We start from the raw sequence: 16,591 nt of genomic DNA on the forward strand, positions 1-16,591 counted from the left end.
TACACCAGTATTCCAACTGTGACAAATTAGTATTTGTCTGGAAAAGCTCTCAAGGGTCCTTTAAACATAAGCTGACAACTGAGCCTTGTGTGCTTGTTTACTCAATTTTTACCAGCATAGGAAGACAGAGGGGAGAAAGACACTTGGCTCAGCAGGTGTAGCCAAATGATTCATGCCAATAGTTGAAGCAATTATCAACACTTAGAACTAGAATTAGGGTGCTGTTTATAAGAAGTCAAAAGTTTCAGAGAGTAGAGACCGCAGCATCCATCATTAAAGAAGTTATATATTGTGAAATTAAATATCACTTCATTCTTTTAAATAAGTGAATTAATTTATTCATATTTGTACATTAAATTGTATACAATTTCAGCTAGCATTACAGTTAGATTAACAAAAGCTAGTTACCAAAAAGAAAATACAAAACTAAAAATTATTCTGGAAGCTTATTTATTACAGAAGTTAAGTTTCAAGGTCATGTTCATGTAAGTCCAATTTGGTGGTATTTGGTGAAGTATTTATATGTTTAAAATGAAATGTTTAAAAAAACCCAAGTGATTTCTATAAAATCATATCTAAGGCAGATTTTATTGTACATCGATTTTAAACATTTGGATAGAGGGAAAAACCTGAGATCTATACCCAAAAGCTATTCTCTGCAGAAGAGACATACACATTTGTTTGCTTTTTGTAGCAAACAGTATTTATAATTGTTACTATAAAAGTTGTGCTGTACATTAGCTGTAGTGCAGGTCACTTTCATATTAAGTGCCAATAAAGGCTTAACAAAATATACAAAGTCTTAAAAGGTGAGGCTGTTTAAAGCATTAATTGTATACATATTGCACACTATAGTGAATACTCATACTCACATTGCATTTGCCAGTTCTTACATAATGAACCACACTGGAATGAGAAAGGGTCAAGAACAGCAAATGTTACCAGCTGTCAAATTAGCAAAAAGTGAGAGGCAGGTCCATGGAGGCTGGTGTCTTCCCTCAAGCGGCTGTTCTTACTGGTCCCGGGACTCATAAAGAAGTTTTGTTGCCTAGCATGAAGGCAAAATGTCATCGTGTTAAATGAAGTTTCACTTGCAGCCACTTCCATCTCCTTCCTACCCCTCCAAATGTTTCCTTTAAACCCAAGGCTTTAAATTCTTCCTCTCTTTTCCTTAGTCTAAGGCATTTAATAGCATTTACATAGGCACTAGAGGAACTTTTGAGACTATTTCAGGGTTACTTTAAGTGCAGAACCTGAGGTCACTGAAGACTTTAGCTCAACACATCTGTTTCTTCTTGGTCAGAAATGACCCTTTCTGATCAAAACTGCCTTTAGAAAAGCTAGCAGTAATAGAAGTTTCTGAGATTTTGGTAATCTGTCTAATCACATGCAGTAAACAGTTACTCTGATATTCCTCCTACCCCTTCTGCCTCCTCCTTGCAAAGTTTTGCTGAGGTGTTCCATGTGTCTCATCCTATAGGATCAATCAAGCCCCTGCAGCAGGAACAGATGTGCATTCTCTAGCTGCAAGTCCTTTTATGTGGTATTAACTAGGACCTCTGAAAGTCTCACTGCACTGGTCAGTTACTCCAAACTGAACTATCGAAGGAGACAACTCTGGGGCACAGGGAGGGTGTTAGGGTGTTAAGGTTATCCATGAAGTGCCAGTTCTCACCATATTTGTAGGAGTTGCATTGCTTGTGAAAGACAAAGTGGAACAGGTCTAAGGAAGAGCTAAACTGTACTCACACAGCAATACAAAGTTTGAGTGTGCTGTGCTGAACACAGAGTTAAATGCTGGGGTTAGGGGTGGCTGGGGAGCTTAACAACAGTGGTAGAGTAGCAAACAGCCACACACTTGCATTTGCAGACAGCTTATAAATTACAGTTCTAATTATCAACTGATCGGATAAACAAAGTTCCAGAACTAGCTGGGGTGGTTTTGGTTTTTGTCTCCCATAACTCTGACTTATGAAATAGGAACTTCAGTTTCATTAGCCATACAATGCCTAGCAACAAAAGATTAAAGTCTTCCCCAGGGTCCTGCCCCCACCTCTGTTCCCGTTTTCAAAAATCAACAACTTCTTTGAACCTTCATGAAGTAGTAAAAACTATTAGCTGAGTTTAGGTTTAAGAGAGTATTTCATAATGCACATTCTTCAGTGAGTAACAAAAACCCAAGGAACTTGAAAGTCCAATTCCTACTTTTCACCTAACACACATAAGATCTTGGGAAACTCTTTGTTGTGTGTATCTTCCTTCAGCTATCTGAGCATAAAGCTGAAGTCATGTTCACAACAACCATCCATAGCTTCTGTTTTCTTAGCAACAAGGCCCTAGAATCCTTAAATAAAAAAGAAAAAAAAGACTCCTAAGGCTGTGTGCTTCTTTAGTGCTACTAAGCACCCTATGTAAAGCCTTCTATAAGTTTTGCCTCCTTTGCTTACCTTATGCATAGCTGCCAGCCAGCTTGCTGACAGCTTCTTGTTACAGCTGAAGTCTTCACTAGCTGTAAATTTCATCTGCGTTAGCTCCTCTGATCCTGGTACCTTATACTGCAGAATCATACCTATGGCACGAGTATTACCTCCTGAAAAAAGAAAGAAAATCGTGAACAGCAACAGGTTTTACCAACTAAGTAACACAACTTCTTCTAGCTAATAAGCATGTTTAAGGAAAACTAGCTCATCGCTTAATTCAAAGCGCTAGCAACTGCAGTAACAACTGCCACATCAGAGGAGGTAGTGACCATGGGTGTTAGTGCCAGGCAATGGAGTGTGCAGACTCAGTATCGTTCAATTCTCCCTGGCAATCACTGAGGCAGAACTTGTACAAGCCATGAGATAAAGCCGCTAGCTACACACACTAAGAATACCATCATTATTTTAGTATTAGCGTGTCTTCTCTTAAGTAGATGCCACAGTTTCATACTGTAGCCTGCAGTTTGCAAACTGAATTACTTGTGTCCAGTTAGAAAAGTGATAGAAAAGAGGGATCCCTGCTTGATCCAAAGTCTGTCATAGCAGTCAAAAGTCCTTCCAAAGGTTGGAAAAGATGCTTACTCAAGACTAGATAATGACAGGCAACGTCATTTGCTTCCTGAACAAAATCCGCTACAAAGGACATTGCTCTGACAACAGTGTGATTAGCAAGATGTTTGTATCTCTTTTACTCTAGCTGCATAGAGGTTAAGATAAACCAAAGCAAAAATACAGAAATGAAACAAAAGCTTTGTTTAGAATACCACACTTTCTTTATTGGCACTATTTCCTGAAGCAGTAGAGCATAAACTAAGCCCCAGGAACAGCACCACTGTACACAGAAGGACACTTTTTGCAAAATTCATTTTAAACAGAAGCGTGTGTGTGAGAGGGCTCCTGGGGGCCATTACTGCAAAACCCAAGCAGCCAAACAAAGACAATCTCAATCTAAGCAACCTGATCAAAAGCCTGCAAGCAGTGTTTATAGAGTACCCATTTGCTCCTCTTGCAGGGGAGCAAGTGATGAAGTTGGATTTTGGTTTATCCTACATCTACCTGGTCAAAGTAACAGATTAAGGGGCTACTCAAAGATAAGCCAGTGGAAATCGAACACCTACAGCCTTGACCAGTTTGCCCATGTCTGGTATTCCAGGACATTACTGAGTCAGGCAGAACACACCTTGCATAATGACGTCTTACTTCTTTTAAAGATGTGTAAAAGCAAGCCATTAATTAACAGTTTATTTATTCAGTGCAAAGCTTTACTGGACAGTACAGAAGAAGCATATTATTCATTTCTGGTATACACAATTCATCACACCTCTGCTGAAGTAGATGATGTGTAATACTGTGTACCACTAAAGATACTATTTCTCATCTTCCCTTCTCTCTTCTAGCATGGACAATAGCACATGTGGTCTAAAGGCGGCCTTGAGTGTTTTAGTTCTCCTCCAAAAAGTTACAAAAAACATTCATTCTCAGTTTATTAAACAGACAGATGGGAAGAGACAGGTACATGTCAGATTTGAACATAACTTAAGCTGAACAGCTAGAGATCAAGCAAAAAAACAGCACTGCAGAGGAAGAAAGATGGGAGAGGGGCCATGACAACATGCTTAGGTGAGTCATGCTCAAAGGTACTGGCGATACCTTCAGTAATATGCTGGCTCTCCAGAAGGCTGGTGTAAGTGTGAATATCTTTTTCTACCATCAAGAAGGCAGGCAGGCAAAAAGATACAGCAGTCAGAAGAGTAGTGAACAAGGAATTACAGGAGCATTAAGGAACTCAGCAACAAATCTGGTTGATTTCAGTACCAAGATAAGTTCATTGAAGTTAACATGCTGTACTGACTGAATATTGCACAGATAGGCTGTCTGATTAGACAATTCCAGCAGTGACAGAAGTGTTGCTAGAGAACAATTATTAAAATTCCTGACCTTGTTTGTTCTCATTTCAGTGAAATCATATTCAAGTTCATCCTGAAATACTCTAAAATCTGGTAAGAGACGAGGCAGTAAGTAGCTGCCCTCTGATTCAGGTGTTACCAGTTTCATTTGGCCACCCTTTAATTTTAAATGAAGCGAAGAAAGCATAGTTTAAGTATTTATATCCCCCTTCCCCCCCAGCTTCTCTCTCACTTTCCTCACAATTGTACCAGTAGAAAAGAAATCCCAGCTGGATTCTGAAATGGAAGCTACCAAAGACTAACAGTTCCCTCCTATGAGCTTTTGAATCAATAGATGTTTATATTTAGCCAAGAGAAAGGATCAGAACAGATGATGACCACCTTTACTCAAGTTTATCAAGAAGCTCTCCCATATTACAGCTGTAATTCTTAGGTTTTCCCCAAAATCCCACTAGCCACAGATAGGGTTGCACACACTGCACTTCATTCCGAGAGCAGTTGTAACTAACATAGTTACACCTAAGTTACCAATAACCTAGAAATGCACTGTCTAGCTCAAACAATAATTACAAAGTCACATATTTTTTTCGTAACAGTTAATCTGCATTCAATGAAAAAAAATTACCTCCAGGAGTAAATCCCTCTGTAAGTATCTGAACAGTTGAAATCTGTATAATTTCAATTTCATAGTGGCTGTCTCCATCCAAAACCAGATATCTACATAACAGATGAAAAACTTTTTAAAAAAAAAGTTTTTTTTTTTCCTACCATACCAAGTCCAAATCAAAGGAAAAAAAAAAACATAATCTCTCAGTGACTAGCTGTTTATATGTTCTTTGGGGTGGGGAAGGAGAGAAATCAAGCAGGAAAAATTACTCTTCATTGAAGTTCTTCACTTAAATGAAAAAAAACCCCACAAAACCTACAGTTCAGTTTGCCAGGAGTCCCTTTCAAAATATTAAAAGCATTCTTCCAAAGTTCTGGGGGAAGAAGAGAACACAGAGTCTAAAGTGTTCTAGCCAACCAAATTATAGGGATGACCAAAGTAATGCTTTGGCTGTAATGTTAAGCAATACAGTGCAGTGTTAGAATCATTCCAAAATAAGCTTTTTTCAGTGGCTACAGATTTTTCCCTGCCCCCCCCTTCCTATGATCCCCCTATTAGCTGGCAAAAATACTGTGTTCCAGTGGGACTGAGAGGCATTATCAGTGAGTGGAGGTCCACCATTCCAAAGCATTCAGATCCACACTGCTAGTAAATTCAAACTTACTCCAATAAAATTTTATCCATCCTTTCAGTCCAATTACTCTCTCCAACATCCCCACATCATGTTAATCTTATTTTGTTTAGGTTATTAGATAATAATAAAACTGTATGTGCAACAATACAGTTTACAAGTGCAATTCTATCAATCTTTCTCACCTCTGATTGTTGGAAAGTCGACAAACCATGAGCTCAGATTTGTCAGATGATCCTAGAGTTACAAAGAATGTAGCACCTGGAAAGAAATGTTTTAGTATTCTAATGCAGAGTTTAGGAAGGAACATTCAAGTATCAAAAAGGATAACTGATTTTTACTTACTGCACCTAATACACTGAATTGGGTGAATTAAGAAACTAATTGAAATGTTAAACTGATTAACATCAGCAGAACACTCAAGTATAAAAAGCTGATCTTTAATTATCACATTCTGAATCACAGGACCTTTCACAATTGCTATGTAATTTCTCCCACATGTTGTAGAAATACAGATGATATCTAAGATTAATCTTTTAAAAATGGCAACAGATTTGGAGATGGCAAAACCAGGCAATTAAAAACCCTATCTTGTCACCATAATACAAACTATTGTTTCAGTATTTAAAAAATTGTCAGAAGAATCTAATAGCAGGATGTGCCCTTCAGCTCTACACTTAGTAAACACACCTCTTTTTCATTACTGAAGGCTAGTTCAGTCTTACTTTGAGGTCAATGAACTTCAGCCTTCATGTTATGTTTCTTCCTGCTCAAAACAGCTCCTTTGACATCAGGAAAGTCATCTTAGCTACATTAGTGAAGTGATTCATAACTTAATATAAAGCAGACTACACGCCTAACCACTTTATTTCCCCCATGCCTCATGCTCCCTGTATTACCTAATCCCAATACTGTTGGTCTGGGAAATGAAAAAAAATAACAACATACAGCCCTGCCAAATTGTCTGCAGTCCATCTCCATTATCTGAACCACGTGGCCTCAGACAGCTTCACCTTGCTGCCTATTTCACAGCTTTGCACAGTCTCACTGGCCCCTCAGCATGGGCCCCCAGGCTGCTGCTGAAGCAACAGAGAGGCAACAGCACAAAACTGCCAAGATCATCACAACCACCATCTGAGATCTGTGGCTCTACTGCAAGCCAGGAACAACTTCAGACTTCAATTTCATAACACGAATGCAAGCAGGACAAACTTTAAAAAAAGTCTTCTGTTGAAAATACATTATTTAAAAACTCTTCTACACCCTCATTTGCAGAGTGAAGAATGATTTGTGTGTTACAGGGATGCACATACTCCTTTCTGAACCTAGAATCTCCCTAAGAACATTCATGCTAATCAGACTTGTGGTTTAGCTTACCAATTATACACATTGGCATCATGCTGAGAGTTGAGAGCCCATCAAAAGGCACCGAACGATCACAGAAGATTTTATAAACTGAAGACTCAGCTTTCTTAATGTAATTGGAACACAAATTACTGTATTGCATGTAGTTTTAATGCTATGCAAAATTGACCACTCATGATGATATGCCATCAGCCATAGCTGTAGGCCATGGACAAGATCAAAGCTCACAGATGAAGCCTGAAACAAGCACTGTATCTCGTTAGAGAATACTAAAATATTCTCTACTGTAAATTATTTTTCATCCCTATTTAACGTGACAGGAATATGGCCAGAAGATGCATCATTTTAATAAAAATGCCAACTGCACACACATCTGTTCTCAGAGGCATTAAAAATTCCTCTGTCTTTAATTAAATCACTCTTTGTAAACTAAAAGTGTAAACTTATCTCTAAACAAACTCATAACACAGAATTATTAACTGGCAAACAAAAAGCATGACAACAAAACAGTATTTAAAGGAGACAACTGCAGCTTGTTTGACAAGAGGCATTACTCTTGCTGTTTATCAGATTTGTTTAACACAGCATTTGAATAAATATAAATGAGATCAAACCAGCTTATATATGCATTCAGTCCTTACCATTCATGAGTACTTTAAGCTGTTTGTCATAAAACTCTGTTTCTTTCTGAGAGATGAGGGCACATTCAGCACACTGCCGCACAGGGTCCACAAAGCACATGCGAGGCAGAGGCACTTTTTTACTGCAGCACTTGTCACAGAAACACTTTCCACACCTTCTGCAGTGATGCTAAGCATGAGAGAACATTTTATTTATTTATTTACGAAGGAAACTGTTAGGGAATAATTTGATAGAAGTTACCACATTAAATATCCTCCTCCCCAAGAAACTGAACAGTTTCTCAGGTGTGAAACATACAAGTTGAGGGATAGGTAAAGGAAATTTAATTGCTAGAGTAGTAGAAAGAAATCTCTGAAGATTGAAGACAAAAGACTGAGCATATATGAACAACAGCACTATAAGTCTTTGTTGGCACTCTGTGAACATGCTTCTGACACAGACCAGACAAGACACTGAAAGGGTTTCTCCAGTGTCCAGTAAATCCTTCACCTTACTGTCAATAAAAAACACAAGAGAAGCGTCGTTTCTAGGTCCCTTCCCATTTCCAAGCAAAGATCTTGGGAAAGTTCAACTGGAGATCTTATTCTTCTCTCAAAACTTATTCTCAAGTTTTTCCCATGGAAAAAGATAAAAATCTTCATACTTAAAGCCTAAAGCTATTTCTCTATCAGAAATACCAGGTAGCATAGTACAAATCCAATGAAGTTGCAAAATCAGAACTAGTTATTACACTGTGTTTCACAGCTACTAAATCTGCAACAAGTGGCTTGTGCTCCAAATCACTACTGGGGTGTGACAGTCCCAGCAGGTCTTCCTGATGCAAGTTCTCATGTCAGAACAAGTATTCCCAGGCAAGCAGGAACTGATTTGTGCTCAAAGCAAGTTTGAACAGCTTGATACAAAGAACCGATACACTGCAGTTTTGGTCAGTGTTAGGCTTTCCTTCCATATATTATGCAAAATTCTCTGGAGTACCTATTTCCCAGGGCTACCTCCATTTACTTCCCAAAGCTAACACAAGTAAAACACAGCAGCCTAATGAATTAGTGCTTCTCAACCAAAACACTCCAACCAACCAACCACAATGCTCTTAACCCATCCAACTAAAACAAGAACTAGGAGAAAGTATACTCTGTGATTGAGGGAAAGTGGAGAGGGAAGTGCTGATCTCTTCTCCCTGGTATCCAGTGATAGGACGTATGGGAATGGTTCAAAGCTGCACCAGGGAGGTTTAGACTGGACATTAGGAAGCATTTCTTTACCGAGAGGGTGGTCAAACACTGGAACAGGCTTCCTAGAGAGGTGGTCGATGCCCCAAGCCTGTCAGTGTTTAAGGGGAATTTGGACAACACCCTTAACAACATGCTTTAGCTTTGGTCAGCCCTGAACTGGCCAAGCAGTTGGGCTAGATGATCATTGTAGGTTCCTTCCAACTGAAATAGTCTATTCTAGTCTATTACTAGGATCACTAACTGACATCCTAATGCTCTTCAGGCCTCCTGAAAATGTATACCTATCTGGTATAACATATTAGAATGCCTGGTTTACAATTTCTCCTTCCCCCTCCCTCCAAACAACATACAAAGGAATGACATTCCCTGCTAAAAATCATTGCTGGCCTTTTTTGGGAGGCTGCTTTCCTTCCCCATGCAGAAACCTCAATATCAGCAGAATGTTTTCTGATAGTAGTATTCTGCACACCAGCATGCATTCCACAGTGACCTGGTTACTTTTATGCAGGAACATAATGTAACTCTAATGTTAGTGGGTTTTCTTCATATAGCGAGCCTAATTATGGCTCACAGCAATCAAGGCGGTTTACACTTTCTACTTTAATCAGAAATTCCCTTTCCCAAACCTGAGATAAATCCTGTTTTACTTTTAGAACAGAAGGAGAATCCGAGTTTTAGTCCTCCACACTCTAGCAATATGGTTCTTTAATATAAGATTATAATTCATAACTCCTGAAAACATGTTTGCTTACATTTCCACAACTAATTTTATCTCCCCAAACACCGCTGAGTTAGTTGATTTGGTTTCTATGTCAGTACTGATATTAGCAGCCCACTGCAGGCTGAGTTCTTCTAACTCCTCCTTTGAATGTGAATCTGTGGGTACCCAGTAAGTTGGAAAAACTCTATGTACTACACATTGAGCAAGAAGAAAAATTTCAAAGAAACAGAATTAAAACAAAAATGGCCTCTACTCAGAAAAGGCAGAACAGAAACAAAAACTACTTTAAGTTACATCAGACTTTGCATGCTATTCTGCTGAAATCATCTACATTTTAAAAAGAAGTCCATATTAGTATTTTGTAACAGTTAATCCTTTACATTTCATTGATGTCTCTTACCTTTCTAGTTATGAAGTCAAATTTTGTATCACACTGCATACATCTTGGGCACTAGAAAACAGTACAAATTAAGATTAATCTACAAGATTTCTAAACCTTTAATCCTACTACCATATACAACGACTGAGCTTTATGTTATGCCCTAAAAAGAAACACTTCCAACAAATTTCCATCCTTTGTCTTTTCACAATGGATGGCTTTCATTTAATATTGATGTAGCAAAATAACAAGACAAAAAAAGCTGCCAAACTCATTCACCCTAAGGAATACTGCATCTTGCAAGCAGTCAAAACTATATTTCAGAAGTACTTATTATGCTTAATTATGTTTAGCTATTGAGATAGTCATATATTCGAGTCACCTGTTTTTATATAAACTGTCATCCTCACTGTATGCTCTGTTGACTCTCTCAAACATTGTTTACGTATTTTCATGCTGTCAATACTTACACATTTTTGAAACATGCTAGGAGATACTTGGTTTTCTTCCAAGCCACTAGGACTTTTTATTCCAGCTACAAAATGTCACTTCCTGAAATATCTCTTTCCTAAAACAAGCTTACACCCACACTCCTCCCAAAAGAAAAGCCAGAAAAAAAATGAAGTTCCTCTCTCACAACTAAGTAGAGTTTAAGGGGTGACAGTTTTTATTTTCTCAACTACCAGAAGTGATCAGTGATTGTCAGACAATTAAAATTTTCTTTATAGAGAGTCACCTACCAACAGGCTGATATTCAGCTGTTAGATCACTGGATTTTCACCAAGACTTTACATATTTTTATCCACCATATCAAAAACCACTCTGTAAGGCTTATAATGCAGTTATGACTTGTTTATTTGCAAATATTAATGCAAAATTATGCCTGACATCTGAATCAGGAGAACATGGTTAGATCCTGTACTTAACTCTAGAAACTGAAACTCCTCAAACCGGACTATCTCAGACTACAGCAGAATGTCATCTTAAAAACATGCCCTAAGCTGAGCCAGTGCTATTTGCTAAGAACACAGTAATAACCATTTGCCTTTAACATATTTCAATACTTAACCCTTTATCTTCTATAAATTCCTTCAGATTACAACAGCTTTTGTTGTCTATTTCAGGGACTTTTGCTTCAGCAGATACTCAATCACTGTCACAAGTTCAACAACTACAGCCAAGAAAGTATTACAAGAGCTAAATTAAAATTCTTTAGAAACTTTTCATGTCCTTTTGAAGTAGAAGATTGTTGATCATTTGCAATAATTTATATGAAGTGTTCTGATGTCTAAACAGAAGTTTAACAAATATGGAGTAACTGCAGTCACTGTAATGGAACATAAATAGCTACTTGCAATATTTGTTACAATAAGCTATCTATTTCTAAATCCCACACAAGAAAGAAGCAGAAGTAAGTGTTCCCATATTGTTTCAAATAACATATCAAATTAAGGCATCCAACCAGCTCTTTTCACAATGGCTATAGAAAAGCTTATTCTAGCATTCACTGATGAATAACCTTCAGCATAAAGCAACTTCAGCATTCCCCAGGTTTCATCTCTGTAACAAGTAGCACTCCACAGCTAATACCACATTTTACTGCACACTGATCTTGATTTAGTGTTTTAGGTTTTGATATGTGTAGCTTAATAGCTTGTCTGTGAGCTGGACCTGGTAAGAATTTGGTATACTTTGAATTTACCAAGCATCTAACTCATTTTCTTAATGAAAACATGGGGGTTTTTTGCCAGAAATTAGAAAGCATAAGCCACAAACTAGGGGGGAAAAATGCTCTTCTAAACACTGTCCTAAATAGACTTCATACACATTGTCACACTAAACATACAAGTTGCTTTTCAGGAAGGAACAAAATTATCTATCCTCTTATTTAATAGAAACTCTAAAGAAAAATATTTCTCAATTCCAGGTAACACTGCCTGATGCATAGAGCGGTCATAAATAAACCACAAATTGAATGGCATACAGTAGTAGGCACCACAGAATGTTCTAACACAAGCAGGCTTGAAACACTGTTCCTTCAAGGCACTTCTGCTTTGAGTAACCAGAATCAAGTGAATCTATTTGCATAATATCAACTTCTACTTTGCCTGGGAAGAGATCTCTATTGAAGAACATCTTGAAAGGTGAATTCTTCCTATTCATCCATATGCTGACATAATTATAGAGAGTGCATGAGTATTGAATTAAGCTTTGTTGCTTGAAGGGGTTTTTATCACATTTACAGAGAAGGAAGCATGATGTTTGAGTTAACTTTTTGTGTCTTCAAGATACAGGGTTTTTAAAACTAGTGCAAATCTGATTTTTTTGTCAAGTGGAAACAAAAAGATATGAAGAAAGAAATTAAAAATGCATGCCACAAAAGTATGTTCGTTTCACATACAATCAACATGGCACTAATACTGGTATCAGATTACTTCATATAGCAAGAGGAAAATGGAAGAACATCTAACAGTTATTGGATCTTGGTATTAATTTAAAAATACCAAGAGCTAGTTCATTACAAATAGAGTGGAACTTCCCACAGGTTTGCCTAAATGTGCTAATGAATTTGCATAATACTTTGGATCCAGCCAGAGGTGAGAATACTGTAGATGGACAGGAAGCTATAGTTATACTTCACATGCTTTATTTGCATATACAATAACAAAGCGATTCAAGAAGTGATGCAAGGTAACACCTGGTTGAGCTTGTTAACACAGTGAACTTTTGCAGATGTGAAAGTTCACAAGCTCATCAAATTGCACCTTGTAACACGCCCAACCAAAACAGCTGATGCTAGAGTGGAAAACAACACAATGCAAACATATGGCAGATATGGCTCATGATGCTTTCTGATATTACAACTGTACAAGGCCAATTCATTGCCTCAGCTACACGAACTCACCAGCAGTCCGAGCACAGCCCTGTCACACAACTAGTGCCAGCTCCAAGAGCCTGAGCCAACAGAGAATCCAGCTACATAAAGCTCAGTTCCCTCCCGCAGCAATCCAGGAGCCCCAGGGAATCACGGTCACCACATCTGTGAGCTCCTCTTGCACATCCCAAGCTCTGAGGCACACAGCGTTCCTCAGCCACATAAAGATCTGGTACACAGCTGGATGTCATGAGGTTTGGCCACCTCTGCATTTGAACATACAAATTTTACTCAATTTCTAGTCCGACATTTCCTTAATAGGAACATCATCAGTTGAGCTCTGCTGCTGATTAACAAAGAAATTCCAGGTTAGACAAGGCACATGCAGTGACCAACATTTTAAGCTCTGTCTCAAGTTTAATGATGCTCAGCACAAATTTTCATGTTATTATCCACCTCATTATTTATAAATAAGACTACCAAAAGGAAAGTTTTCTGTAGTCCTGCTTCAGTCTTACACTTCAAACTCCTCAAAAGAACTGATATTTTAAGACTGTATAATCTTGTGACATAAAGTTAAAAAATTGAAATGTATTTCAGTGTTAAAGAAGTTTCACAAAACTGCTAACTGCTGTAATTTTTAGGTGGCTCTACTTTTAAAAAATAAGCCAGTAGACTCTTCCTGCATAAGAAAAATAAAGCGACTGAATTTGTGACTGTTACTGGCTGCACAGCAGAAGACAGCATATTTGAAAAGCCAGATCAACATTTGCTAATACCAGTCCCTTGTCTTGGGCAAAGAACACGTGTTTTTTTTTAATTATGTCTGATATGGTAACAAGAGCAAGAGTTCTTGCTGAATTAATTAACTAGGTAACACTATCTCTTTAAATTTCATTTTATTAATAAAAACATGGATTCTGTAAGCTTCCCTGTATATTATGTACCTGCTTTATTTAAGGAAGAAGTCTTTAACTTATTTGGTAAACATTAATCAAAGGGATGTCAGAACTTCAACACACTTCAAGAAATCTAGTAAAATAACTTTTTACAAAACAACAATATTGCAAGATAAAGAATATGAATTAACAAATGCATTTAAAATGTTTGCCTATAATACACTTCCTCTCAATAGCAAATATCTGAGTCTGATAAAAGGCAACATTCAGTCACAAATCAACACCATCAGCCTATTGACCAACAGATTAGAAGGGAAAAGTTGAATTCTAAGGAGAATGAATACCTGCAATACAACTGTAATATAAAATTCAAACTAACAACGCACATCAGACTGATGTATCTAAAATATACAGACTTAATTCTTAAATATATCTAACTAGTTTAAATAAATCCTACCACAATCCTCAAAAAAACTTTAGCTGAATTAAGATGGTACTATGTATTAGAATGAGTTAGAAGTACCTTACTTTTTTTTTTTTTAAATGAAACTCGTCTGCTATAATCAAAGACTACTGAAATATAAAACTACATTTCAGAAGGTCAGGAAGAAAACTAACTTCAATTTAACTGTTACACACAAATTCTATCCGTTGATGATGATGATGCCAGGAATCATGTTTCCAGGTGGTGCAAGTCAGTGCACGCAGGGCACAGCAAAAGCTGACTCTACACAATGCAAAGAGAACCCCTTGCACAATAACTGCTCAGATTTTGCTACATGCTCCCTGATAAATAGGCACCCCATCTGCAACACACCCAGTGCACCACACCACGTATGGTGCCAAGTAGGTGGGAGCACTGAGAGCTGAGCACTGATAGCTTCAAATGACACTCAGCTCCGGTCACGGAAAATTTTATCTTACCTACACTTTGTATAAGACAGATAACCAGTTGCTACTGATGACAGGGAGGATTTTTGATTTTTTTTTTTTTTTTATTCCCTGAGTATGGAACAGAGTAACTTGATAAAACTCCTACAAGATATTTTAGCAGACCACTTGTTTGAAATAAGTTGAAAAAGTCACCTTCCAAAAAAGGGTTGTTATTTTGGACAAAACCAACAACTGACTGACGAGTCATGCACATTATGCCAGTAAAGGTTAGTCTGAGCTGCAGAAGCTGTACTAGCAGAGCAAGTCTCCAGAATTACTACTTTTACACAGAACTTTCTGCCTCAGGAGATACCAGGTAGGAGCAAAATTTTCTTCCTCATTCCTAACCAAGGAGGACATAGCATTCCCATACAAAACAGACCAACCATGTCAGTGTCTGGCAAAGAATGACTTTGTTTAATGACTCCCTGCCTAAATTCATATTGGCTCATCTAAAATAAATCTTAATTCTGGCCACATTTAAATGCATTGGCATGCATCCACACCACAGAAGGCTGGCAACAAATAAACAAACAAACAAACGATTCTAAGTTGTATTAGCATCTAGTTGTATGGACTGGTAATAAATAATGCACATCACATGAAATTTACTAGAACATCGTGATCACATAGTTTACTTGAAAACTATTTAAAGGCAAAGTCGACTGAAACAGTCCAAGTTATTCAATACTCATTTAACACTACGAACATTCACACTGGGAGCCAGAAGGGCTGTTCTAACTTCGCCTTATTAACACTTTGCATCTTTTTTTTTTTTTAAATCAACATGGTCTTCAGAATTACCTTTATAAGCACTTAAAAGAGAACGCTTCACTAAACGTTAACGCTGCATGGCTCACTACACTTTTAAGTTCCTCGCTATTTTTTGCGACAGGGCCACACACCCCCGAAGAACGAGTAACAGTCCTATCCTTTTCAGTCCACTGCTCCCACCGAAGTAAAAAGACCTGTGGTTCACAACTACAAAAACCGCACCCGGGCCAGCCTGATCCGCTGCCCGGTCGGTCGCCGAGGCGAGCCGAGCCTGCCCGGCACCCCTCAGCACCGGGCGGGCGGGAGAGCCGGGCCGGCCCCGCCACCCCGGCGCGCGTCCCGGCGGCCAGCTGGCAACCCCCCCCGAGCTGCAAAGGGCCCCCCCTCAGCCGCTGCGACCACCCCCCGTGCCCCGGCAGGCAGCGACGGCGGAGGGAGAGCGGGAGGTGCCGGGAAACGCGGCGGCGTGCGAGAAAGGGGAAGAAGCCCCATCTCAACCCCTCCGACCGGTCGCGGCCAGGCGAGGCGCGTCCCCGGCCACCGCCGGGGCAGCGGGCCCCCTGAGGCGGCGAGGACCCCCGCGGGGCAACCGGCCGCCGCGAGGAGCCGGTGGGGCTGGCGAGGGGGCGGGGGGGAGCCCCCCCCGTCCCTCCCCCGAGGATGAAATGGCGGCGCCCCCGCCCCTACCGATACCTCCTTGTCAGGCACCCAGGGCGGCTCGTCCAAGCCGAAGGGGCTGCGGGCAGAGCGGTGCTCGGGCACCATGCGCAGCCCGCTGGGCGAGCGCACCAGCTTCTTGGCGTCGCAGGCCTCGCAGCCCGACATCTTCTCCCCCCTCACCCCCACCCCCCCCCTCAAACTCCGCCACCGCTACTCTCTCCCCCGCCTCAGGACTGGCACCGCCGCTACCCAATGACCGCCCGGGCCCTTCGGAACGGGCACGGCGCAAGGCCAATGGAAAGCAGGGAGCCGCCAGTCTCCGCGCACCCGCCCCAGGCGCCCAATAGAACACTGGCTCCGGACTTCCCAGCCAATCACCTCCGGCTTGGGCTTTAAGGCTGTCGTGTTATTCCTTCCCCACCCCTTTTGGGCGCTCGAGGCGCATGCGCAAGGGGAATTGCCGCCCCCTCCCTCCCCGCAACCCGG

At 39.8% G+C, this 16,591-nt stretch overlaps 1 protein-coding gene across 6 annotated transcripts; it reads right to left on the bottom strand.

The window, feature by feature from the left end:
* Positions 1-569: 569 nt before the first annotated feature.
* Positions 570-16,317, bottom strand: ZFYVE21 (zinc finger FYVE-type containing 21). Of its 6 annotated transcripts, none has more exons than XR_011324648.1 (8): positions 16,133-16,313; positions 9,986-10,036; positions 7,632-7,800; positions 5,811-5,886; positions 5,013-5,104; positions 4,419-4,477; positions 2,448-2,590; positions 570-1,048 (listed from the first exon to the last, which is right to left on the bottom strand). XR_011324648.1 is itself a non-coding variant. In XM_069783358.1 (8 exons), exons 1-8 carry the CDS (start codon positions 16,268-16,270, stop codon positions 1,013-1,015), a joined length of 753 nt encoding a protein of 250 aa, XP_069639459.1. In that variant the 5' UTR covers positions 16,271-16,317; the 3' UTR covers positions 570-1,012. The 6 variants fall into 6 exon arrangements, 5 of the variants coding, with proteins under 5 accessions (XP_069639459.1, XP_069639458.1, XP_009916990.1 ...); XM_069783358.1 differs by lacking the exon at positions 4,419-4,477 and adding an exon at positions 4,131-4,184 and having other exon boundaries at positions 16,139-16,317; XM_069783357.1 differs by lacking the exon at positions 4,419-4,477 and adding an exon at positions 4,131-4,184 and having other exon boundaries at positions 16,133-16,311.
* Positions 16,318-16,591: the final 274 nt, after the last annotated feature.

This window comes from Haliaeetus albicilla, chromosome 5 (genome assembly GCF_947461875.1).
Source record: "Haliaeetus albicilla chromosome 5, bHalAlb1.1, whole genome shotgun sequence".
Taxonomy (NCBI): domain Eukaryota; kingdom Metazoa; phylum Chordata; class Aves; order Accipitriformes; family Accipitridae; genus Haliaeetus; species Haliaeetus albicilla.

What these genes read in the sequence shown, in the direction of transcription:
- ZFYVE21 (XM_069783357.1), bottom strand. Translation starts at nt 16,270, where the DNA reads ATGTCGGGCTGCGAGGCCTGCGACGCCAAGAAGCTGGTGCGCTCGCCC. An exon ending in TGCCTGACAAGGAGGTATCG is followed by an intron (nt 10,037 to 16,132) that starts GTAGGGGCGGGG and finishes ACTGTTTTCTAG; the next exon opens with TGCCCAAGATGTATGCAGTG. An exon ending in GAGCCAGCATATTACTGAAG is followed by an intron (nt 2,591 to 4,130) that starts GTATCGCCAGTA and finishes TTCTTTTTTCAG; the next exon opens with GAGGTAATACTCGTGCCATA.